This window comes from Perissodus microlepis, chromosome 2 (assembly GCF_051167445.1).
Source record: "Perissodus microlepis isolate ML-2025 ecotype Zambia chromosome 2, ASM5116744v1, whole genome shotgun sequence".
Classification (NCBI taxonomy): Eukaryota; Metazoa; Chordata; class Actinopteri; order Cichliformes; family Cichlidae; genus Perissodus; species Perissodus microlepis.
This window is the reverse complement of record NC_140462.1, coordinates 15,894,604-15,922,577: the sequence shown is the minus strand read 5'-3', so window position 1 is coordinate 15,922,577 and position 27,974 is coordinate 15,894,604. Positions and strand designations below refer to the sequence as shown.

The window sequence follows — 27,974 nt, the reverse complement described above, 5'->3', positions numbered from 1 at the left end:
GGTACAAACAGCACAGAGATTAGGCCATCTTTCTGCTTTTTACTGAGTGTTTAACTCATTTAGTTGTCTGATTTGTAGAGAAGAAATATTCTATGTTTAGAGTCAATTACAGCCTTTCATTCAAATTAGGAAGGATGCAATGCTTAAGTTTTTAAAAATAAAACGACTGACCTTGAGGTGTATGGTACGTCCCGATTAAAAATCCTCTTCAGTGTGTGACAGTTTATATGTTTGTTTAGACATAACATGTCCTTTACAGATGTTTGATATACTTCACAAAAGAAAAAACACAGAATAATACAAAGAATACACTGTTGAATCTGTTTAAATATCTCTGACTGTAGCTGTCACTTGTTAATTTACATTTAGACAAATTAACAAGTGACAGCTTTTGCTGGGAGCAACATGGGCTTTCATGTTCTCTGACCTTTGCTCCTATTGTGCCTCAAAATGTGAGCACATGCCTCTGTTCCAGTCTGAGTGTATGTGTGTACAATATGTGTGTAAAGGTTCCTAGGCTGTAATGATGTGGCAAAATCTCTGTCATGGTGTAAGAAATAGCAGCATCCTGCTCTGGATGACTAATGGGGCAAATGTTCCCTCATTATTTCAGCACATATGTAAATATGAAACGATCAGCTAAAGAGACTACCAGTTTTCTTGTCCTCTTACCCTTACTTCTTTTCAGACTTCAAAGATGAGGATGATTGCTGATGATTTGCTAAAAAATCTCCAAGTCACAGACCCTGAAGACCTTAGAGTTAAATCATGCCAATAAAAAAAACCTAATTAACCAGCTCTGGCATGCCTTATTTGACCCTCAAGGTGCTCTAAGCAGGTTTGCAGAAAAGTAGGATGTATGAAAAATGTAAATTGAAATGTAGCATCTATGTTTTACGCTGGCACATATTTGTGCAGTGTATGTAGATGAGTCATGCATTGCATGACCCTGCAGTTTTCAGGTCCCACGTGAATTATGGCTGAATCATAACTAACTCTGCCGTAGGCAAAGGAGAGGTTCTTAAAAGCTTCGGTGACAGATTGCTGTGTACGGAGTCCTGAGCAATGTGAATGTGAATGTTAAAACTGCAGAAACTGTTCTTACAAAAATAAAGCTAAAATACAATAATCATTTAATAAACTGCACTCAGGTCAGGTTATATGAAATAAAGTTTAGCTCCAGAGGAATGTGGAGGACCAAGTTCATAGCAAATCACAGGCTTAGATTAATATAAAATACCATATATTATTTTTAAGTCTTTTTTTCTTTCATTAATACTTAACTCCACATTGCTTTCATTTGGCCATTTAAGGCAGGGCACTAGGAAGATAAGATTATACACCATGATTTAGATGTGCATCAACTTGAATATACTTCTAGCTGGCCAAAACTAATAGGAGTCTCTAAATGCCTGTTATCAGAACAAAATCCAGCATCTGTCCTTGCCAGCATCACAACAGGAGTTAGCTGGAGGAGGGAATCAAGTGCAGGAGATGCTCCCTTGCCAAAACGGATGGTTGAACAGTCACATGGGTGAATCATAGCTAGATAAGTCAGTCGAAGCCCTTGGGCAATATCCACCATGGTGGGACAGCTACGAGAAGATGGAAAGAAAATAAATGACTAAAACACTTTGATTTTCTTTCAGCTAATCTCCCCTTCAGTACCCTGAAAATCGGCTCCTGTCAAAGTGAAGAGGGACATCTGGCATCAAACATGGGATACGCAATATTAGTGGCTTCACTCGTCTTCTAAAGTGATGGGTAAGCCACAGTACTATACATACATGATATTTCCCAAATAAGCAAAATTGCACATTATATAAAGTGACTTATAGAGCATGAGATTTACAGCTTTCATACTACATGTTGGATGAACATAAGTATATCATTAACTGCTATTTCTATGGAACAGTGACCATGGTGCTCATTGAGATATGAAACCAACCAAGACATTTTTTAGCCGATCAATAGCGATTAGCGCGTGTCTGAAAGAGGATATAGAGAACTCAAGGATGTATGTTGCAGAGTTTCTGAAACTTTGTATAAATAGCTTCATGCTATTTATACCCCATCAAGTAGGAGCAGTCTTAGTCCCAGAATACTGTAAGTGAAGTGATGTTGTCCTACATAGTTTTTTCTCCAGTACGACACATCAAGGATGAGTATGGAGTATGATTAAAAGCATCATCTCAGACACCGGCTGGCTTAAACTGTCTGCTTACTGATGGAGACACAAAGAAAAGCTCAGAGGCTGGCAGAGCACAAGGTCATGCTTCCTTCCTTTAAGAGTTGCTAACTTTAGACACATTTATTTTCTTGAAGGATGGGCTCTGTCTAAAAAAAGATGATGAAAGCAAAAACATTTCTATTGATTAAGCTAAAACTACACTTACACTTAATATCGTGTCGTGATTTATAAATTAAAAGATTAACTCTTACTTGAGATAAAAATGTTTTCTTGTCTTGTGTTTTTTAATAAGGAAGAACACTGATAATTGTCTGTATCTTTGTCATTTTGTGGCAACTTGTCTCTGTTTTTATAAGTTTGAGTTTTATTTCGTAACTGTGTTTTGTGTTTATTTGTCCCTCTTTTCTTTTGCTTCCTTCACAGCTCTGTGTATACCATTTTCAATGTACACTCCCACATTCTTTGCACTTTTTTTCCAGATGTTATTAAGGAACTCTTTTATTTCACTATCTGTCAATTTGCCTGCAAGGAGATTTTTAGCATTAATCAGGTCTCTGTCCTTAGAAAACCCCACTAACTGGCATCAAGAATAACTGAACATTATGCAATGAGGTCAAATGTGCAGTGCAGCGAACTGGATGTGAACAATATGAAGCTCAATTTAGTCTGGCCACACACTCTGGGTTTCTAATGCACCTGATACATGTCCTCATGAAAGGTCTTGGTTTTTCATTTCCCTGGGGGGAAGCTATGGTGCAGTGGCGTGTCATGAAGCCTCATTAAGGTTCATAGACAGGAAAGATCAAAAGAATGGCTCTTGTCATGCATACAGTAAGTGTTGAGTGGTTGTACTGTATATGGCATCCCAATTGTTATAAAAATTATGATAGTGTTTACAAAAGATCCGAATGTATGTGAACATGCCAGTGTGATTGCACGGTGTCAGATTAGGATGGATTTTTTCAGTTTACTTAAAAGCGTTAGAAGGAACAGATTGACTAAGCTGAAAATGACATGACAGGGGACATGAGTCAACTGATGGAAGTGGGTGGGTAAATAGGTCATGTTCCCTATCCAACACAGAGTCTCTCAGCTTTCAATTCCATACCCCATTCCTGTTAGTGAAGTTAGCACATAGAAAAATCAATGTAAGCATAATGAAAATGAATGGCAGTGGGCTAGTGTTTGACATATACTGGTGGGAGGAACCCTACACAGATAGGAAAAGATGGAACAAAACAAAACACTAAAGCAGCAGTGATGCTCTGTGGTCTGAAGCAGGCATATATTAAAGAACAGAATTAGATTTGGAGAATCATACTTAAGTCTTCAGACAAGATTTTTTTTACATTACATGCTTAGTGGTCAAGTAAGGAGTTTTTTTAGCAACCTTTAAACCTGAACAAAAGTGTCAAAATAAAGCAGATTTAAGAGTGATAGCATGTTTTTTAAGTGTGAATTGTTCTAAAGAATCAGAAAAAAATGTGTTAAATAATAAAGGACAAACTTATGTGTGCTAAAGCTACACTAATAATTAGCTGTTCCCAATTTTTCCCAAAGTATTGTTTTCTAAGAACTATAAATTAGACAATTTCCCCGCACCACTATGCATATGTTGCATAACTGTAGGTAAAACTCGCTGAGACACTGACATTTGATAGTCAAGAATCAGCTGCTTTTGTAGCAATGACATGCTGGCCTGACTTCACTCAACATGCTCTTATATTAATAAGAAGTCTCTTAGTACTGCTGAATCATATTTGTAGCACAGACCATGGGGAAAAGGCCACTGGAGAATCTTAGCATGACCTGCGATATGCACCATCATCCTGGGTCAATGTGTGTGTTTGCAACTGAGGAGATAACATCAGGAGATTATAACATATTAACCAACGCTTTGGCAGTCGTAGCACAAGATTAGGGAAGGGATGTTTTGTTGGACTGGCCTGATGTGGTGATGGTTTATGTGTGATGTTCAGTACTGCTGATGGACTGCTTCACTGTCTATGTGATTGCTACCCATTACATCATTCTGTGGCCTGTGACATCCTACTCACACACATCAATAGGGACAAGCAAAGCGTACACTCATCATACCTACTATTCATCATACACCGAAGAAGCACTCATGTTATTACAATACACGAGCGGTGCCTCTCAGTTGATTTGGCTGCAAACAGTGCCCACTTGTTCACAAAAAAACTACCCGATTGGATATTTATCAATGTACTACCAACCTGCGTTAATGCAAACAGTTACAGCTTTTGCTACTCCTGTTCAGATACAGAAAAAACAGACGGTGAGAGAGTGGTGAGGTCATGTCCCACTTCCTGCATTAACAAAAAGTAATGTAAGCTATTATTAGTGGAGGAGCACTGAATCTTTATTAACCTCATTCACATACGATGAATGACTAAGCCCTCTGCAAATAGTAAACAAAAGTGGATGGATTCTAGTTGAATAATGGAAGGTAAAACTGTACTAAGTTTTAACATTTCCTTTTTTCCTTTTTTGTAATTCTAAAAACTGGTACTGTTTGTACTGTAGATGCTGGATGGGAGGGCTCAACTTGTGTGCAACACAGCTTGCAAAAGAATTGTAGAAATCCTGGGAGGCAGATGATGTGCTGTATGTGGTTCTGGGAGCAGGGGGAGGTAAGGCAAAATGCAGTTGGCGGGTCAATGAAGCAACAGCAGAATGCACTAAGGCTCGGAGAAGGCTTTGGTGGGATATGGCAGAAGTCTGCACTGGGTTGCCTCAGCAAGACAAAGCATGGTTGACCAGTCTGTCTTCGATGTCTGCACATATGTATTTGCATGCACATCTGAATCCTGCATTATTTGATCAGCATTTGACAGCTGAGGTTAAGCACATCCAAAGGGATTCAACATCTCTGTGCTGCTGTTTATTCAGTCCAATGCACTGACCTGTCCCTCTTGGTGACTTACATGCCTACTGGAAAATTAGATTTCAGGCTTCAATAATGACTTCACAGCATACTGATGTAAGATACCTGACAGAGGTTATGTGCTTGTATGTAGGAGCAATGTGGGGGAGGGGGGGAAGACATAGGAGCACTACACTCTGCTGAAACATGTTGAAGGCTACTGGTTTGTATAGCAAGGCCTTCAAGTTACCTACATTTTTGAGTTTATTTTACAAAGACACACCACATAATTAAGAAGCACTGAACATCTTAAACCTTAAGTAGCATGCAACCACTAAATCTATAGATATCTACAAGTCTAGGATACCAATGTGAACACCCAGTTTGATGCAGTGTCATGATTAAATCGATGATTTGACAATTTAAGCCTTTTTTTTTTTAACTACAGCTGGTTCCTCAAAACTCTGGAGGAGATAGTCATATCTACACTGTGCTGACTTGGAATTAAAATGTCAACTGTGGAATGCTCTAAACACTTTCCAGACATAAACTCCACTGAAAAGGAGGTAAACAAACAACCTGTCTCAGATTTGTGCAGCACCCCAAAATACAACAAAATAAATTGTGAAATGGGGGTTGCATTAAATACTTAAGTCTCAGTTCCCTATAATCCCTTTTGATTAAATGTTCTTAAATGTCAGCTTACAGCACCAACTTTTCTGCAACATTTGGCAATATCACTACACATAGTACACCCTCTGTATGTGAAGGACAGCAAAACTTTTCTAGTCCTTAATCTGGTTTTGTCTGCCTCAACGGAATTGCCAAGTCATTTTAGGGGGATGGCAGGCGACATGATGGGAACAATTGGGTGTCTGTATGAATCTTACCCAACATTAGCCTTGGATGGCAAGCTGGCACATTACTTGGTACCCCTGAGAGTAAACACTCAAGGGTTTTACATAACCCCGCCAGCTCCCAAGATGACCCTCCAACCGTCTCTACTTGTCTATTGTTCTTTCAGTCTCAGCTGTTGCAATGTTTCAGCACTTGTAGTGTAGTGCTTCTGCAGATTAGATTAGATCAGAAGGTCTTAGGAGCTTTTAATGTCTTTAATGGTAATCACACTTTTTTTAACAGTCATCAGTTTGCCACAACTGATGATTTCTGATAAATATATTTTAAAATGATTTCACTCTGTAAATACCGATCAGATCCTTCTGAAAGAAAAAGCATCCAACCTCAGTTTATTTAGTTATTATTCAGTATTCAGCTGAGTGTCTGAACTCAGCAGTAAAACCTGTCTAATACTAAACCTTTAAAACTTATATGTTTATATGCATATTTTTTAAGCATATAAACATAATATTAAATAACATGCTTAAAAAAAAGCACATTTGGTTATCAGACAATTGAAATCAAAGGTTAAAAGGGGTTGGAACAATCTGGACAATCTGGCACATTCAGTTAATGAGCAATTAAATCTGGAGGCAGGTTAATGCATGTTACTGCCACATGAGTACTGCAGCCTGGCATTCTTTCCCATGATGGCATGGGGATATGCTCTATTACCAAGAAAATAATGACATCCCAAAGCATGGGTTCACCCTCAACACATCTGCTTTCTCTCCTTATCCCTCTCAATTGATCATGGTGCAGATGTGAATTAAGTTGCGATTGTAGTACTAATGTACTCATGTTACGAGTATAATTTGTTTTTATTCTGCAGTTACAACAGTAACTAACTATATATAAAACTACAGCTAACGTTTATAATTTACTGTATATAATTTCTACATACCAATAATAGAATGTAGAAAAACTTGCTGAAGCCAGAGTTAATGAGGGCTAAATAACACCACAGAAAATGATTGAACTTGTTACACTGTGGGTGAAAAAAGAAAAAAGCTACAACTGTAGGTAAAAGGAGAAGGTTTAAACACTATTTTCTTTGTCTTTTGTCTCACATCTAGGAGGATACGGGTAATTTAACTTTTGTTTTAGCTCTAAGAGTAAACACAAAAGAAAAAATGGACACAATAAGGACGGTTGGGCAGTCTCTACCAGTGAATGCCTGTGCTATGACTTGGCAAGGGGAACAAGCTGTTGAATAACTAGCAGTGCCATGCTGCAGTGCTGGCAGAGGACCAAATACAGTATAGTGTGCAGTGTATTGATTTTGACTGGTATTGTTTGAGGTTCTTATGTAGTGGCAGAAAAATTGTAAAATAAAAGCAAAAAAACCCCCCCAAAAACCACGATTTCCATCCAGGCTCCATTTAGAATATATGTATTGTCCATTTGAGTATTTTGCTTCAGATTCCAATGTGGGATTTAAATTTAGTCTCAGCTGCTATCAATAACAACAACGCTTTCAAAGATGCAAGACTCTCAAACTGTTATAGCTTATTTTCTCATAATTATCTAAAAACAAAAAAAAGGAAAAGGAAAACAATTTAAGGCGCATTAAGAAAATCGACCCCTACACTGTTTGTTTTGGCAAGAGCAACTTATTTTTTAATTTACAAATCACCAACTGCTAGTTTTTAAATATATATTATTAGCATAGCAAGGCATTGTAAACTGAAGAAACGGTGATCTGTATAAAGTGCAATGTTTACCAATGCAAGAAGGAAGAGAATGAACTTGTGTCGTATATAGGCACAGTTTTTCAGTTGTAGTTGTAGATGAGGTCACAACAGCATCACAGAAGCAGCCTGTTATACTACTTAAAAACAGAATGCCGTGTTTTTGAACTGTTAATATATTACATCCACTGAACATCTTCTCCTTCTCTCCAATAAGTGACACTAATTTGTGTATATCTGTAATCTCCATCCTGGCAGCTGTCAGAAGCCAATTTGCTCGCTTCTCATTAACGTGGTGCTGACTCAGCAGCGTGCCTCATTGCCCCCATTAAATAGCTTAATGCTTGTTTACTCTGAGAAAGATGTACACACTGCTTGTGTCACAGTTACTTTAACGTGACTCCTCTAGTGTGTGGTTTAGACTCAGATTGTAGTCAAACATGAACTTTAGTGAATAAAACAAAGTCCATTAATGACATAAGCTGGGATTTTAGTGTCAAGCTGGGTGAAGAAGTCAGGCAGTGATGGGAACTGCTGACTTCATTAGACCGACTAATGTGTGCCGGGCAATAAACAGACGTGAGAAATTAAAACAGACCGTTGCTGCTGTCCTTGGACTGCGTGAAATAAACAATTGTTAATGTTGCAATGAACACCCGCTCCTGCTGATTGTTTATGCTTTCAGCTTAAGCTTCAAAGGTGCCAGAAATTAATGCTACATTAATATTTCTGCCAAAATCAGAGAAACATTTCCATGAACATACGTACTATTTTTACGTATATGACTTTGAAACCCATTTGGAGAGTAAAAACATAAATGTGATCATTTTATTTCTAGGTTTGTATGTCTGTAAGATTTAAGTCTAAGGCCATGGTTCTCAGCCCAAAAAAAGTGTGGAGCACCAGCTCTGGGTTAGGAGTGAGTTGCTGCCACAAATGGTGGAATTTAAGTATCTCTGGGTCTTGTTCATGTTTGAGGGTCGCATGTAGATTGGTGTGGCATCACTGTACCAGTCTGCTGTGGTGAAGATAGAGCTGAGTGTGAAACATAGGCTGTTAATTTACCAGTCAATCTATACCAGCATATGTGGTTGAAACCCCAATGACACCTCTCTGGACTCATAGACAGACGAATGTAACTATTTTATCCACGTAGAATAAAAGTTTTATCAGACTTACAAAGTGAGAAATATTCATCAGATAATTGCAAAGAGAAAGGTAATTGCATTTGTCCTGGAAAAAGTAGAAATTTATTCTAAGGCACAAATTTTCTCTTACTAGAAAGTTTAATTATAATATTTAGGTGATGCTGAAGTCCTCAAACTGACATTGAAAGCACACGTTTCTGGGAAAAAACTTTGGTTTTGACTTCTCGTCGTATACCAGAGGTGATGTGGAGGTTTTGTCTAAGTGGCCAGAATGGGAAGTACTACTCCAATTTGTAGAATTTTTAAGTATCTGTACTTTACTTGAGTATATATTTTTCTGGCAACTTTTTACTTTTACTTCCTACATTTTAAAACAAATATCTGTACTTTCTACTCCTTACATTTTCAGAACAGGCTCGTTACTTTTGGTTGAACAGCATCATTTATAGCGTTAAAGTGGGCAGGAAGGAGTAGAGGTGCCCGTAAGTTGTGTTTGCGGTACTTCAGCATCTAGCTAGCTCTACAGATGGAGAGGAAGTATCAAGGGAGCAACATTTTTTAAAGTGTCAGGTAATTTTATATTCAACATTTCTATCAGCTCAACAAACATCAGCAAACACACAAGCTGTTTGTGCAGTTTGTCACACAGTATGTTGCTAGCTAAAGGTCCAGCTACTGTATTTTCTAGGGAGAGAAAAGAAAGAGAACTTCACTCAGAGATGGAGAAAGATGCTGGGAGACAGACGGGACAGGAGAGGAAGAAGAGAGGTTTTATTTAAAGATAAGGATCACTCAGGGACACTTGATAAACTGCAAATTTAAAGCTTGCATGTAATGTCATCATTTTGCTCAGATATTGGATCTATGTATGATGTGGTCTAATATATTATATATTTTCATTTTGTGAGACATCCTGGAAATTAAACTAAGTATACTAACTGTTTTTTAAATGTTGCATGAAAATTCTGGTTAGATTTGTGCAGAATAAACAGGTTTGCTTGCTTTAAAGCACTGTGTGTGACTGGTGCACAGTGGCTGTGGTTCTCAGAGTCACATTTAGGTTATATCAAGTGTAGCGGAGATGAATTTGCATTTAAGATGAGAATGGTTAGATTAATTTGCTGAATTCCAACTTTATACTAACTGTTTATGGTCTAGTATAAAGATAGTATAAAGACCATACTGTCAGTGTAGAGGATGGAAATCAGCCATGATGGCACTGAAACATCTGCGTACATCTTGTTAAATTCATTTTTGTAAATCCACAAAGAGCAGCCGTTCAGCTGATCACAGCCTGCGCACTAAGAAAACCTAGTGAGGCTCACATTAGAAATGACTGTGAATTCTTTTCCCTATGCTGAGCCACTACACAGATCCTAGCATTCCCCCAATCTGCTGAAACCCTGGCTGTTCTCATTTTACTGCTTAGGTGTGGAGGCAAAAGAAAATAGTTTTGTTTTTTTTTAATTACCTTTTACTGCATGTGACCTACATAACAGATTAGAATCCGAATTTAGATTAGAATGATATTTGTATTCTCATACACTAATAATATTTTATTATTACATTAATATAGCACAAGGTCTCGCTGTCGTTACCCATGTGAGCATTCAAGTCTCCCAGCCGGAAAAGGGTGGAGTGCCCACTTCGGGTCGGGGATGAATTCCTGCCCCAAGTGGAGGAGTTCAAGTATCTCGGGGCCTTGTTCGCGAGTGATGGGAGAAGGGAGCCGGAGATCAACAGACGGATTGGTACTGCACCGGTCCGTCGTGGTGAAGAGAGAGCTGAGCCTAAAAGCGAAGCTCTCAATTTACCGGTCGATCTACGTCCCTACCCTCACCTATGGCCACGAGCTGTGGGTAGTGACCGAAAGAACGACATCGCGGATATAAGTGGCGGAAATGAGCTTCCTCCGAAGGGTGGCTGGCATGTCCCTTAGAGATAGGGTGAGAAGTTCAGCCATCCGGGAGGGGCTCAGAGTAGAGCCGCTGCTCCTCCTCATTGAAAGGAGCCAGCTGAGGTGGTTCGGGCATTTGACAAGGATGCCTCCTGGGCGAGGTGTTCGGGGCATGTCCCACCAGGAGGAGGCCCCGGGGCAGACCCAGGACACGCTGGAGAGATTATATCTCTCGGCTGGCCTGGGAACGCCTTGGTGTTCCCCCGGATAAGCTAGAGGAGGTGGCTGGGGAGAGGGAGATCTGGGCTTCTCTGCTTAGGCTGCTGCCCCCGCGACCCGGCCTCGGTTAAGCGGAAGAAGATGGATGGATATAGAACAAGGTTCAAAAACGGTTAGTAGGGGCTACTTTTTTCTTTCTTACTTTGAGTACATTTCAGAGCTGGTACTTTTTTACTTTAACTTGAGTAAAGAAGTTTCCTCTATTACTGGAGTATATTTTAACAATAATATCTGTACTTGTAGTTAAGAAAAGAAAGTCTGCACTTTTGCCACCTCTGTAAGTGGCAATACCTATCATTCTGAATCAGAATCAGAGAAACATTATTAATCCCTCTGGTACACAACTGTGATGATATCACTGTTTGTATGCAACACAAGACATGAAGTGGGTGGCTTGACTCTCTCACGAGGGCCCATTATACCCACCGTTATGGTGGCATATGCCAAAAGTAACATCACATATGCTGGTGCAAGCTCTGCTTAGGCGTCATTTCGGCTGGTCATGAACTTCTCGATTTTTGTAACGTTGTGCACATGACACAGCTGGCTTGGTGACCACAATCATGTAAGTTTTTAAAAATAAAATTCTAATAATATCAATGCAGAATCTCATAAATGTTCAGATTATACAGAGGGAAATCCTACTGCAAGTAGAAGAGATAAGATGAAGAGGAGAAAACTTCGCTCCATGTGTTCGTTTCCTTCGTTTCACGTCTTTTATTGGTATACCACTGCTGATGTAGATGTTTGGTCTTATCGCCTATCATTTGGGAGAAAACTGTAACAACTCTGGTGTACCCTCGATACCATTATAATTCATGACGGGGCTGTGGTGTCATATTTAGTTCATGACACAACCAGACCCTATTAGGCCCCATTACAGAGAGGGCAAGGAGCTTGGTCATTCGGGTGAGGTTTAGAGTAGAGCCACTGCTCCTCCACATCAAAACGAGCAAATTAAGGTGATTGGAGCATCTTACTAAATGCGTTTCAGGCATGTCCTACCAGTAGCAGGCCTCTGCATTACAACTCTTGAGTGACTTTAATTTGCACTCTTTTTATTCTCTGATCAAAATGACTAAGAAATTGAAGTTTGTATAGCAGTTGTGCTTACATCTGGATAAGGCTAAAAGCACATAAGAGAAACATAAGACTGAAATCACACAGTAGGACTTTCATTAAATTCAAAATACACATTTCTCCTCTTACATATGATCAGAGAGGTTAGGTAAATGCAGAAGAGCATGCAGTGCTGATATGACACTGACGCTTTTCTGCTACCCTGGGCTCTCCAGGTACCAAATCGCATTATCATACACATGATTTATTCATGCATAGTCTATTTATGCATCAACTTGGAATTATTGCCTTTATGCGGAAAGACAGACTGCAAAGGACAGAGAAAATTAGACAAGCTGCTACTGTGGAATGAGTGCATCTAATGGTTGCATGTTTGGTCTCGTTGATATTGCAGTAATGTGCAGGCCGCAGTGGGATCCCCCAACAGACTGTGCTATTATCAGCAGCAAAAGTAACCCCCTGAAATGTAATTGCAACTTTGTGGTGATTCACCATCATGCATAAGTGGGAAATAAATGGTGCTACTACTTACTCCTCTGGTATTTCTGTTTTCATTTCCTTGGCAGCAGATTAAATATTTGTCAGTACAGTAGAAACACATTAGGTAGTAGCGTAAATGTTGCACAGGTCCTGGTCCCCAATGTGTCAGCATTACAAGTTCAGCGACAGCTGTGATTGGTTCAAGATATCAAGCTGTTGTGAAAAGAATGAAAATAAAAGGCCTAACGGGATGGAAACCTGCGACTACAAACAGGCAGTTACTCTTTGTATCCAGCATGGCTACAGCTTTTACAGAATGGCACCAGTGACAGCCTTGCTTTCTGTGTAAGGTTCTTTTTGGGTGACTCTGTGCCCATTATAATTAAAAAAGAAACAATTTGCACAAACACAAAGAGAAAATCCTAGAAAAATTAAGTTTTCTTACGTAATTCTTTGGCTAAAAGTTGTGTATAAGTATAAGTCTATAAGTTGACAATGACTAAGCTTTTCCAGAGATCAAGGACTGTGGATATTGTCCCTCATCACTTCATCTAAAAAATGATTTAGAAGGACTCTCCCAATAGCCACAATTTAAAAACATTATTCATCTATACCATAACTTATTCAAGTTCCTCATGTGCATTTGAATGCGAATGTGTGTGACACCTAAAATGTCTATGTGTGTGAGAGACAGAAAAAGAGAACAAGAGACAGGGATACATATGATAAGACAAGTTTGTGAAATGGGTATCTCAAAAGTGACAGCATGTGACATTTCTTTCTGCAACACAGTCACATTTCTACGTCAGTTAGCATTTTAAAACTCCTGCAATTTAAAGTCAGCCAATGTGAAAGAATATCTTGTGTCTGAAATGGACAGGAAAGCATAATTCAGCTGGAAATACCTCTACGGCTTATTAAGTATGTCACACGCAAATACTATATATATGATTTAAGCACTTTACTTCCCAGATTGCCTTAGAAAGTTGTCTGTCTGTGTATATATCATATAGCCTCAAACTATAAAGACAAAGTCTTGCAGTACTTTGAATTATGGATGGATATTTACACAGATCTGCTCCTCAGGCACCATCTTTTGTTTCTACTGTGGAGACACAGAACAGAGCTAAAGAGAAAAACAGAAGCAGAAAACAATGATTTGAGTATAAAGAGAAAAAGATGGTTACACAGACTGAGTCAAGGAGAGTTTGGATAATTCAGAGAACAAACTCTTTGACAGCAGGCGACACACAGGCCTGAGAATGTCACGCATGTCTCTGGACATGTAAAGCTAATATACTGGTCCCACTTCAGCCACTTTAGTGTAGTTCTGGGATATGCGTCAGAGGAATTGGATTGACTTTCTTAAAGCCTAGGTAATTAATGGATCTTGCCGTTCATACTTCTTCAAAGCAAGTGTCACTGTCCACAGTTCAACAATCTACTCTTGCTGGCACAAAAGAAGTCTTGTTTTTACTATTTATTGTGATAGTTTTTATTTACTGTCACTGATGTAGTTTAACCATAGAGGGAAAAATGTAACAAACTGCAACAGCCTGGGCTGCAGTCCACTGTGACTTACAAAGTCTGTTAGACACAGAGCTAAGTATTCTAGAAGCTAGAGTCCATGAAAATCATTAATAAGCAACACAAAGCAGTTGAAATGTTGTTGCCATGGTAACAGTGTGATGGGACTGACTTTCTTGCCCAGATTTCTCAGAACGCATAAACGTACATTAAATGCCGTCTTTTCAACGAATGTAAAAGCTAATTTGTTGCCATTCTACCAAAAAATATAAAACATTTTTGTTTTGTTTCTTAATGTGGGAGTTTGTGCTTTTGCAAAGATTTTCAGGAGACAATTACATATTGTTTATAATCTGTGTATCTGTCTACACAGCCTGTTCCATAGATCAGTTTAATAACACAGTTTCCATTCACATCATGCATCAGCATAAATGACATCCTCATGAACAGCTTACGTAAGAGCTGTAGTCTCCCCTCCTTCCTTTGTAAATTCAGTCACGTCCAACTGGAGCTGCAGACAAGCTGAATAATACATCTGTAATTCTCCAGCCAGACCTCTGTTAGTATACCACTACTTTATCTCTCTCACCCTCACTTTCTTTCCTCACAAGGATAAGAGCGTGTGTGCAAGTCCTTCAGTGAGTAAAGAGAACGTTATCAACAGGTCAACTAATATGACAGGTCCAGAAACTCTGTGCCAAACATGACATTTAAATACAGCAGAATATAGACCAGCACACTGTAGAAAACGTGTGAGAGAGTTCATCTCTTACCAATCACGATGTCTGTAAAGGAAAGCAATTTCTACAATTGTAATACCATACAGAAGGTTGAATGATAAATGAGGTAGCCAAAGAACCTGAATGCCAGACAGAGCAAGGTGCAGTAACATGCTAGGAGCAGAAAGGTTTTGTTTTGTTTTATTTTGTTTTTTATTTTTCTTATACATGGACTTCTCTTAACAAATTCTGCGTACTTGTACTATATGCAGGTATATTTTCTCCCCATAGCTGCATACAGCAAGTATTGAAGCAGGAAAATGAAACATGGAGGACATGTAAAACAAAATAATGTTAGGCAGGGAGAGAAGGAAGGAAGCAATGGTAGGCTGCAAAAACCAAGACCACTGAACCACAGGCAGAAGCATAGGAAACACGGGAAGGAAGGAGCGGGAGGAGGGGTTTGCTGACTTGACAGTCTGTGGATGAGTAGATCACTCTTTAGTCATGGATATGAAACATAATCTTCACAGCCTTGTGTTGTTTCTTTTGTTTTGTTTTGCTTTATTGGGCCAGTTTAAGTGGAAGCACATACTGAAATCGCCTAGTCATTGAACTCATTAGGGCAGCAGCTGCCTCCATCTATAACCCCTTTTCTTTTTGCACTTTGTTTTGGTCTGTGCATGCGCCTCAGGGTGGCAATGACCGAGTTAATGGTTTGGGGTAGGGAGGGGTGGACAGGAGCTACAGATGCTATGCTCCTCAGTCCAACATAACGGGTATGCAGGCAGACACACATACGCTCACACAAACACGCACTAAACTGGACGAGGCCCAGGGAGAGACGCCGTCCTACAAGTTCTCTGCTAGCGAATATCCCCTCAGCACTGGGTCGTCTAATATGCCCAACACGCACACTTGCACGCACGCCTTCGTGCGCAAACACACACATGCAGAAGCGCACCAGATGCTCTCTAAAAATGGAACAGAAATTTTGAAAAAAAACTTTGTTTGGAGGGACAGAATATGAAGAGGGGGTGAGATGAGAGTGGCCGAAGGAAGCGAGGAGCATCAGCAAATCAAAACAAGGAGGGGTGAAAACAAACCTTCGGGTTCTGTGCTCTCTTTGTGGACGACTTGCTTCAGTGGGCAGCAGAAGATTTCGTGACACTTAGCACGAAAGGGGGACCCTTTACTCCTTATATCCGCAGAGTGGATGGAATCCTGCCGTAACATAATGTACTCCTGGGTACCTGGGGCAGCGTCATCCTGGACTGCGGTGTGCCATAACAGAATGAACTGGGGTTAGAAACCACATAAAAACAAAAGAAAACAACAGCAACAGCAAAAACACAAGCAAATAAAAAGCCATTAGCAACAGCAACAGCATTAAATAACAGTACTAAAATGCATACTGACAGGCAGAGCAGGGAGAGAGAGTACAGGAGGATAGAAGAGAATGAGAAAGAAATAGACAGGCTCAGATAAAGAACACTAAGATCACAAAAATAACTCAAATAACAGACAGACAAATAAACAACAGTGGGGGTTGTGTTATATATATCCTTAGTCTCTGAAAAGGAAAAGTGTTAAAATAACACAAAGAAAAGATAAGGGGACCAAGAACAGTTCAATGTTCAAACTCAGTGTTATGGCAGGTTTTTAGCAGGCACTGGACCAGCACTTAAATGAGGTGATTGTGGGGTTGGGAGAAGATTATTAAGTTGTGGGCAAGCCAAAGCAGGCAAACGTGCAGTCTGCTACAGTATATATGAAGCAAGCATCCCAGAATCTTAAGGCCCCTTTCTGACAACATATCCACCCCATTTATTTTGAGTAGGCAAGCAAATGCAAGGCCATGCACAACCCCCCAGATCACACTGGGTGGCCACATTTGCTTTCATGAAATCATGCTTGGGACAAGTGACATTAAGGAGAGTTTTTATAACTTGACTCTGCACGTCTCTGTAGGATTTCTGGGGTCTTGTGAAGATCCTTGTGTTTCTAATTCGGTCTGGACTGGGCCTAATGCATCCGTCCTCTTTCAGGCACAATGCATGGGCTTTAATCATTGACCTATTTTCTCTCTGTTGATGGATTAGCTACAAGCAAATCAGTCCAAATAAATTGTATCTTTTTATCCTAATGGATTTCAGTGTCATGCCTCTCTCTGACACACTTATTATTAAATGAAAATGACAAAAGAGAAGGCCATTAATCAGCTGCCTCCACTGAACCACAAATATGAGTAATACCCTGTTCATCTATGACATGTGTGACCAACATAATTATCTTCCATTTGCAGAAAAATGGTTTTACATATAACTCATGACTCATTTTCCCTCACATTCAACTGATGATCTGATATTAAATCTTTTTGTATTGCATGTAAACTTCAGTCAGCCTCATCCAGAGGGCTAATCCATGAATTGATAAATGCACAAACACGTACACAGACCCTCATCTTGAAAAAACATCTTGTACTCTTGTTTTGACTGTTTAATATTATACCTGTCATTTATTGACCTTGATATGTTGTAACCATATGGAGGAAATCCTGACAGAGCAGTCTGCAATCCACTATGACTTCCAAACTCTAAGATTAAAAAACAAACAGCATGACAAAGTATATAAGCAGCACATGGCCTTACTTAATGTTTTCAACTAGTCTTCAAGATGACCTATAAGTTACTGAACACTGTGTTGTAGAGATGAAATGTTCTTCATCTAGTCTATGTGCTGCACACCAGCAACAAATCAACAATCCCAAACATATAGCTAGACTAAAAAAGGAAAAGGAGTCAGAGCCCTGAACGTCATAGACGTCTGTGGTTACAAGAATCAACACGAGGCACCCAATGCCCTTACAGCCAAAGAAAGCTGTTGCAAGTTCTTTATGATGCTGAAGAACAACCAACCTTCCAAGTAAAAACTATGCAGGTGTACGTGGACTTTACTACTTTAAAGATCATGGGTGGTTCCATAAAATATTAATTTGAGTTTATTCTCACTCACTCATTCTTTTAACGCATATTTTTATACTTTGTTTGAAGTCACTTGGAAAAGAAAAGCTAAATAGATTTTTTTTAAAATGTCCTAAAGCATCTTCACTTTTAGTAACTGAAATGTTTTCAGAGTGCTGTATTGTTATTAATGTACTCATAAATTGTTTGACTTTTCTGAACTGTTGATTATGGTAGGGTTGAATGGAAACAGTGGACTCTGTATAGGAGCAATATGTCTATCAGCAAATGGCACTCAGTGTGTGATTATAGTTCAAAAATCCAACTTAGGCAACATTATGACTATGATTAAGATTGTTGTTGTTAATGTTAATAATTATAACTGTTATTATTAAAATTATATATATATATATATATATATATATATATATATATATATATATATATATATGTATATATGTGTGTGTGTGTGTGTGTGTTATATAATTGTAACAGGAATTATGACTTGATAATAGTTACACCCAGACTCCAATCATAGTGGAAAAAGCCAGCTTATTAGACTAAACAACCTTTTAGCAAGACCAGAGTCCTAAAAAATGACCATAAACTGTAAGGTTCGTACAGGACAGCCCTTGCTTGGCACAGTATGTGTCTCCTCACATATTTAATAGATAGACACGCAGAGCATATATTCAATTTTCCACACCTGGAACAATCAGTTATCACATAAATTGTGTCCTGCACAACTCAGCAGCATGTTTGCTCCTCTTTGATGCTCTCAGATAACCTTTCTCAAGTAGTTCAACTCAGCAAAAAATATATTTATATATAACTTTTCATATAAATAAATAGCTCAGACTGATTCAAGTAGCAAGACAAAACAATGCCAGAAAGGAGTCAGTCAAGAGAATATTCAAATATTCGCTCCATCTTTTAGCAGTTTTCTGTATGTTTAAAGTCTTAATATGTTTTCTTAAATCATGTTACAAGATAATAATGTTCCAGCTCTTAATTTTGAAGGTGGCAATTCTTATTGTTTCCTTTTAAAAATGTGCTAAACATTTAATCTTTGACAGTTTAGCACACAGACACTTTCACTATAGAAGCAACTCTTCATTGAAACATATGTTTAAATATGATATTTTACAATCAGTATAGATTATTCAGCATTAACAGTATTTTCACACATGTAGAACCTAACCATGCCGTATGAGTTAATATCACCATAACAAATCATGGCTTGTAATTCATGCTGATAATAAACCAGATGGTCCCTCTTTTCTTTACACGAATTTACTCAAACAACTTCTTCTTCTTTTTTTTTTCATTTTTGAACCACGGGTCAGTTTTCATTTGTGGATGCAGCAATAAACTGTGTTCGGTGTGATTCTTCCAAGTATACGTAAGAAGTGATTTCAAATATAGAATTGCATTTGTTGTTAATGCAATACCACCAGAGGGCCCAGATTAGTCATGGGTTTTGAATGTGTCCCTTGTGTACCAGACTGTTTGAATCTTTAATTATAGTATGGGTTGTAGATGCAAAATCTTCAGCTTCTTTGCAGTTTATACTAAGAAATCTTATAAGATATATGTTCTATAAAAACTTTGGATATTATTGGAAGGAAAGGTTTTCTGTTTCTCTTCCTTTGGCAGAAGAGTGGATGTAACACAAAGTGTTCCACTGACTGTTCAGCAAAGTGGTGGAGAGGGCGGTCCAGGTTACCCATTTATTATCAATAGCTATTTGCCATAGTTCAGTCAGCTGGGTGACCTCTGTGTCAGCTGATGGGGGAATCCAAAGAGTGTATTGATTCAAACTGTCATCAAACTCTCATAAAGTAATCTCATCTTTTTAAAAACTTGTTTCCCACATCAAATTCAAAGTGCGCATACACATAAATTTTCCCAGTTTTAGCATTTTATATGTTGTTTTTGTACTATTGTACTATTGTACTATTGTACTACTGTCCCATGTTTGCTTTGTATTCTTCACAAGAAAACTAAACATAGACTCTTTCGCCATTATTATAATTATTCCAAAGCTTGATAGAGTTAAGCTGTAAACCACTTACTACATATTTAATCCTTTATATCATTTTTACTAAAAATACCTTTCTGAGGTCACTGCTGATGTAGAAAATGGGAATGGGTGTAAAAGACAGGGAGAAAAGACTCTTGAGAACTACAACAAATGTCTAATTACAGCCAGCAATTATTAATGAGCCAGCTAACTGTTGGCTCATTAGAGGTAATAAAAAAGAGTGACGATGGGGCTAAGAGGACGACTGCAAAGGAGGGGGTAGGCACTATGTTTTACAGCTTTCATCCTCTCCCCGGCCTTGATGAAGAACGCATATTTGGGAATGAAGGAAGCATGATGGATGATACAGCGAGGCTTGGTACCTCACTCTCCATCAGGACAGCCACTCACAGACAGAGTGAAATGTCAGCCAGTTTCGTGATAGTCCGTGATCTATAGATACCAGTGCTGCCGCACTGGACCTTCAGCAAACTGCAATAGATATTCCTGCCCCTCTGACAGGAATAAATCTAACAGTAAGGAGAAATACTTACAAATAAAGTGCAGGGCAGTGCAGGATATATCTTGCTTTGGTTAGTTGAACATCTATTTAACACCCCCTACCATTAGGTCATGTGTGCAACAGTACAGTGGATGTGCTGTGTATTTATAGTATGTAGAATAAAGTAAGTAAGGCACAATAACAATGTTGTGCTCATTTTCATATTTGGGTTTATTGTTGGGTTTACTGTGGGACAAAGGAGCAGGCTTAATATGAACAGGTATTATTGTTCACATGCTCAAAATTCCATCTGCCATGTTCAAATGAGGTTCAAGGACAACCAACTGATGTAGTGTCAGATCTAGAGAAATGGCTTTGACTTCCATAGGTGCACTGGTAATTTGCACCAGTTACTCAAGTCATGGCTTATATCCATCACGAAGGCGACGCACATGCATCACGTGCTTGACAAATAGCATACTCACTAAATTAGAATCAAAATTAAGCACAGAAAACGGGTCTGTAGCCTGAGGTTTGTGTTTCAAAAATAGCCTGGCCTCAATGTAGTTTTACAAGAAGCAGAATCTAGCACATTGTCTTCTGGGATGCTTTTGGTTCAGCGTGGCTCAATCTCAAGAAAGAATAGTTTTATTTTGGTTGTAAGTCACCTTGCAGGCAGCAGAGAAAGTAAGTCGAGTTGAACTGGAGGTTTTCTTTGAAACGCAGAATGAGCTTGCATTTTTATTCCTGCTCTATCATGCCTCTGAACTGTCACACTCACTTTTTCTTTGTCTCTTTTTCTTTTGTTTCTTTTTTTTTTACATAACCAGCAACTTTATGGAGCGGTATGATAGTCTTAAATAACATAAGCTCATCTAATAGATAACTTTTCTAATTACTATGAATCTGAACCAGCCAGAAAAACACTAGCAGCTTTATTTTTTTATTTTTTTTATCTTTCTATATCTACAATAAAGCCTAACCAAGGTTTCTGCATTGTACGGAGCCCCGCAGGGGACATGGGAGAAAAAAAAAATTAAGACGGACTTTTGCGAGATCTCGCAAAACTTTTGCGAGCTCTCGCAAAACAAACTTGGGATCTCGCAAAACTTTTGCGAGCTCTCGCAAAACTTTTGCGAGCTCTCGCAAAACAAACTCGGGATCTCGCAAAACTTTTGCGAGATCTCGCAAAAGTTTTAGTCGCATTCTTCGGACGCCGGCTCGAAGCCGACCGGGAGGTCGAGGCACGATGTGCCGGGAAAGCGGTGTTCCTCCCGGCTGTAGTAGGTCTCGACCTCCCATTAGCTCGAAGCTAACAGGAGGTCGAGACCTCCCGTTAGCTCGAAGCTAACGGGAAGAACGCGGCTAAAACTTTTGCGAGATCTCGCAAAAGTTTTGCGAGATCCCGAGTTTGTTTTGCGAGAGCTCGCAGAAGTTTTGCGAGATCCCGAGTTTGTTTTGCGAGATCCCGAGTTTGTTTTGCGAGATCTCACAAAAGTTTTGCGAGATCCCGAGTTTGTTTTGCGAGAGCTCGCAAAAGTTTTGCGAGATCCCGAGTTTGTTTTGCGAGATCTCGCAAAAGTCCGTCTTAATTTTTTTTTCTCCCATGTCCCCTCCGGGGCTCCGTAGCATTGCTTAGCCTTCATTATGTCTAATAGCTGTTATATTTTATAGATGAATTAAACTTTTAAATTGTGGCTTTAGCGTATGGAGAAATGTAAAATATTGTGTATGTTTTCAGATAATTTGTCATGCTCCAGTAGTATTATAGTATATTAAAACTTACAATGGTCAATTAACATCTTCAAGAGACTATGTTGCCTGTACAACAAGCACATTGTGTGATATAAAGGATTTCTAACATTTTGTCATGTGACCTACGGAAATGTTTTAGCAACTATTCGACTTATCACACATAGAAGGTCTACAACTGAAGTGAGTTACTTGAGTTACTTTTGGTGGCTTTAATAGGTTAATAAAAAGAAAAGCCTTTTTAAAACTGCTGTATATGCAGAACACTTGTTTCTCTTCTTCTAAAATTGCATCAGTGGTCTTAGAACATAATTTGTGACCCCTGTTGAGGTGTCTTAGCAAGTTACTGTAGGAATTACTGTGGTAGAGCACTATCAGAAGTTCTCATAGGATTTTCTGCTTGCAAATTGGTGAAATAAAAGTGTATTTCTGAACAGCGTGACATTGAAAATAATAGGGTTCAGTATAACAGACTTCCAATGTAGGGATCCCTTAATAATAAGAAGTATAAAAGCTATCATTTATATTTAAAAATGTAAATATTGGTATATGTAATGCTAGACAGTATAATATACATAATAGCACCATAACCAATAGCACCAATAGTTATCCCGCTGGCACTCAAACAGTGCAGTATTGCACCTACCATAATACTACCTACTACGCAAGTGAATAAGGAAGAATAAGAATAACTAGCAGGGGTTGACAAAGTTTTTGTCAAAGAAAAAAATAATGGATATTTATGAGAAGTCTAGAAAGATCATTGTAAACCTAAGTGCTTGGTTATTCTTAACCTTACTATAAAACATGCCCTGAGAGTAATTTTTTACATGTAATTTCACCTTTTTTGACACTTTTTTTCTCACCTTTTGCTCTAATGTGCTACTTCGCATGTATGCACAAAAGCATTTATAGACGCACAGATGAACATGTAAAATTTTTCATCTCCCTCCCCGTCATGCATTCAAATATTTCTGGGTTCAAACACGCACTCATGCTGAGAGAGATTAATGTTAAAGATCCATTTCACCGCAATTAACAGCTGACGAGAGCAAACTGGATCATAAAGTCTATACTACTGCCTGCTGATTAATAGGCCTTTGACTGCGGGATGACTGAAACATTGTAGGAGGTGGTTCAAGGGTAATAGGATCAACAAAGCCTGAGAGGTAAGTGACTCCACGTAGCTTATGATATATCTCATGTCAAATCCACTTCAAAGTCGCATACGATTTATACTTTCTTTTCACATCAACCCCACGCTCGCTGTAGAACATTACGAATAACGTTACACTGATGGAAAGAACATGTAGCTTGTCCATCACACTATATGGCTTGCCGGTGTTTAAAAGCATATACTTTGATGTGCAGTCATCTTCCCAGGAGGATTTTAATAGGAAACATCTGTCTTTTAAGCATAAGACGATTAGCACAGTGTCTATCTCATCCAAATGCCCTTGGATTTGAAGAAATTAACCAGGCATTGACACGGTAAGAGTGGATATTAAAACATAAAATACATAAAATCTTCATAATCAATTCTGGAAAAACAGACAGTCAATCTTGTTGTAAGATTTCAAAAAATAAAAAAATAAATGTTTTGGTTACATTTTTGATGACATTAAGCTGCCTGTGAAGCTTGTAGTTGATTAATTTTCTGGAAGTGGCCGATTGCAGCCTTTTTGTTTTATTAACCAGTTCAGAATGTGATATAATAAAATTATTCCTTAGCCTAAAAAAAAATTCAAACAGTTGCTGCTTTCAAATGACATGGCAAGTTCATTAAAGCACTGCAGAAGTCTGTAGCAGCTGTTTGACTGCTATTGGCTCCAAGCGGAGCATTTGTTGCTTTTTGATGAAAAAACATGTGATATAGCTATGAATGGGTGAACAGAAAGATGCCACTCGTGTTAATGGATCGATGCACTTAATTAAAGTGGGCAATTGCTCTTCAAAAGCACACTGGACCATGTGGTGCACAGAGAGCAAAGGGAGAGAAAAATAAGTAGCATGTAAAACACTTTGCAAAAGCCATAAATGTGTCCTTGAGAGGTCCAGTGGTATTTGTGGCCTTAGATGCTCTATACAAAAAAAGGAGAAATTGCTTGCTGCCAACAGAGCACTGTCATCTGGTGAGTTGGATAGAAGGAGGTAATCTCAGTGTGAGACCAGAAAACAATAATTAAAAAATTCAAAAGCTGTAAACTAGCATCAGTATTTGACATAATCAATTATTTAAACCCACTATATTTGTCATTTCTTGTTGTCCAATAGTATTATATAATGGCATGCAGTGCACCTGCCTTCTAGGTAGCAGTGGCAGCAGTCATCCAATAACTAACTGCACTAACTAGTGTCTGAGTTCATGGTTGACTAAGTGCAAATGGCAATCTCACATTCTATATTACACATTACCAAAAGTTAGTATGAGGTCATCGGGTCTTGGGTCAGTGTTAAGTAAACTCTACCTCAAACTACACAGAGGTAAAGAGCAAAGTAGACAAAGTACTGAGCGGTTCAAACACTATATCACTAAATTCAAAGTTAAAATTTGAGAAGTTGTGTAACTGGATGTGAGTACCATATAATCATATCACCACTAAGCCTTCACAGGTTGTGACAAGACTCTTTATTAATTACTGCACTGAAATAGTCCTTGATCCAAGCCTTTCTGCCAAGAACACAGTCTCTGGCAGAGCAAATATGGAGGGCAGCATCTTCCTGTGCCTTCTGCCAACCAGATCAGATCCCAGATGGGCATCAAAACCTATCGTACTTTAGTTTATTAATGCACATTTACAGCCTTCACTGTTGTTAGAGGAGGAAAGGTAGCAGAGGGAGAGGGGGCGGAGAAGGAAAGTGGAGGAGTAAAGCCATTTGCACAGTTTTAAAGAACAAGAGTACGAGGTGGAGAAGAGAAAATCAGGGTGACCTTATTAGTGTGAGTCTATTTACTGAATTTCTGCAGCAAACATGCTGAAGAGTCTTCGTCTTTTATGACAGCTGTGGCAACCAAACACTTTAATTAACAAACACCTCAGACACTACAGAATTAAATGTTAAAAGAGTAGTGAAACACACTTGTTTTACAGGGTTTTTTGTTCATTTTTTGTTGGGGGGGGGGTTTTCCAGCCAAGTGTTGTTCACTCTGCAAGAGTGAACATTACAAAAAAATTACAGAAAATGTGTTTTTGTTAACCTCATTGTGTTGTGACTGTGTTGTTAAGAGCTGCAGTAAACACTGTTCCATATGTCTTCTTTGATTAATATGCTCTATAAAAGTCCTGCAGTGTGTGTTAATAATGTGTGGGTATTGAGGGGGAGTTTATGAGGAAATGAAATTCAAATAAAAAGTTATGAGCCTCTGGTGAGACCTGGAGATTTATACTGCAATCCATGGTTTTTAAAGCCACGTCTGGTATTATTCCTTGTAGGAGCTTTAATTATATATTCACAATAGTTTTTTAAGTAAACATGCTGTAGATATGAATATGAAGGATAAATAAAACTGGGTAAAATTTGGAGAACATGTGAAGCAAATAAATTTTTTTAAAAGCACGGGGATCAGTTAATAGCTTCTTTTAGGACAATATCAGGTAATATAGCTAACCTTTTCTGCTATATTAACACGGAATTAACATACTGTCAAATTCTAAATTGACCCAAGAGTCCCAGCTTGCTTGCCCTTGATGTAGGATTACATAAGGGATCCAAAATCCAGACATTCAGAGAGAAGAGATTTAGGAACAGCTAATCCCAAAATCTGAATCATGAAATATATGTGATTGATTTTTGGTGCCTCTGATTCCTCATGGTGTATTTTGGAAGGTTCAGAGGTAGTTGTTTAACTTGTATCATAAAAAAAAAGATATTTGTTATGTTTTATGAAAAAAACTAAAGCAGTAGACTGCCAAAAAAAGGGGCAAAGTTCTGTCTCAACTGTCTGATGATCTGAACTGGAACAAGTCAGGTTATTCCAGAACAGTATGGTGCAAGAGTAACAGGAGTCCTTAAAATAAGGGAAACTTGATCTTCTATTGGCTTGTATGCTTTGCATTAGTATTTACTCAGTGTCAGTAATTTTCAGATATTTGATATTGTTTTACCCCTAACACTGATCAGCAAAACCAATTTCTATTTTTTTTTTTTTTTTGATGAAGATGGTAATTTTTTCAAAATTTATTGTAATATAGAAAATAGCTAAAGACGCCCCAGTAATACAGTTATGCTTACCAAGATGGTAAATGTAAAAGGTAAATGTAGAGAATATAATATACCACTTTGGAAAGTTTGTCCTAGAAATTAGATTATGTATTTGCAGATCCATTAATTTCTCATTGTGTTATTAGAATATGAATTGAACTACATATTCCAGTTCTTGTCATGTGACAATTGACAAATCCTGTTCATTCGCAGCTGTTACACACCCTCAACCTTTCCTACTACATAAGCCAACATCACAGCTGCTGAACCATCATGTGCTCAACACACTCTCCCAAACACACCCAGCTACATTCTCAAATGTTCAACCAGTAAAAAAAATGGCACATGGGGACATTTAAAAGTGGTGTTGGTAGCAGTCATCAGTCATAGTATTGCCAAAATAGTTCATATGATGTTCAGCATCACCCTAGATGCCATATTCACACAGAAAAAGAATGTTTCTTTTCTGGTGCTTTGCTCCTGTATAACAGTGTCTGCATTTGTGAAATCACAATCATTTGAATTTTTGTCTGTTGTTTTGACACTTTAATAACCGTTTAAAGTAAAACACAGATCCACCTTTTTTTTCTCTTTTCATCTGTTTTATACCAAGTCTTAGTCCCCAGCATAATACGTCAGTGGGAAATGGTGACCGGCTCACTTTGTCTCCCTGTCTAAATCCTACACAACCTCTGACGATGGTCTGCCAGCACAGTGAAAAAAAACCTACCTCTTCTGAGGCCTCTGTCACTTTGAAGAAATCAAACTGGAGCTGTTGCACGTAACACCCACGTCACAGCACGACAGCGCCGACAACAATTTCATTCCGGCTGTTTATGATGAGCTCATTGTCTCTGGTCATCTTGGCTCTCGTGTTTCTCACAGCTGACTGACTCAAATGTGATTGTGTACGTTGAACAAGCCTGCATACTGCAGTTTGCATGGGAGGGAGTATCTGGGAAGTCCATCTGCCCAAAGGGCCTAGGGGCATGTGAAGACTATGCTTGTGTGTGTATTTTTATATTCATGTTTTACCTTTATGAGCCAGGACAGTAACGGAAAGTGAGGACATTCCTGCTATTCCTCTGTTTGACCTATCAAAAGCCCATCTCACAGTTAAGTCAGAGTTAGGGCTTTACACATAATACGTTTATGTGTGATAATAAAATGTGCTATATAAACAAAACTGCCACTGCTAAGTGGAGGGCATTTTAGCCCATTGTTAGATCGTTGCTAAATAAGAACCTACAGGGGTCTAATATTTACTTGGATGCCAAATCCTTGTGGTGTAGGACTTTACAAGAGAACACATACATCATACTAAGATGTGTATATAGTTCCAAGACATAATCGAGACTCGACAATAGCTAAAATTATTAGCCACCATTTCTTACTGACATCTACTGACATCTTATGCTGGGTACTAAGGCTTGGTACACAGATGGAAAGAAAAAATGGTGGATCTGTGTTTTATCTTTAGCAGTTGTTTAAAGTGTCAAAACAACAGACAAACAACAAAACTATTGTGATTCTACAACTGAAGACACAGTTATAAAAGAGCAAAGCACGTTACGTCCTTGATCTTTTTCTTGCTGTTACTGGTTTCTTGCAAAGTTATGCACTTGTTGCCAAATCACCACTGATTCAAAGAAATCATAACAATGACAAACTACTATCAAGTAAGATCACAAGTCTAGTTGTGTTTTAGATGCATAGTTCATCGACTCACCTGTGT

The 27,974-nt window shown here is 38.5% G+C and overlaps 1 protein-coding gene across 2 annotated transcripts in view; it reads right to left on the bottom strand.

Moving 5' to 3' along the window:
* Window positions 1-27,974, bottom strand: part of fgf13a (fibroblast growth factor 13a) — an 89,198-nt gene that overhangs the window by 31,992 nt on the left and 29,232 nt on the right. The window contains exon 3 of one of the 2 annotated variants that reach the window (XM_084950152.1): window positions 15,903-16,070. The exons of the other annotated variant lie outside the window; for it this stretch is intronic. Within the exon in view, the coding sequence (XP_084806278.1) occupies window positions 15,903-16,070 (168 nt within the window). The remainder of the gene's footprint in view (window positions 1-15,902; window positions 16,071-27,974) is intronic. 2 annotated transcript variants of the gene reach the window in all.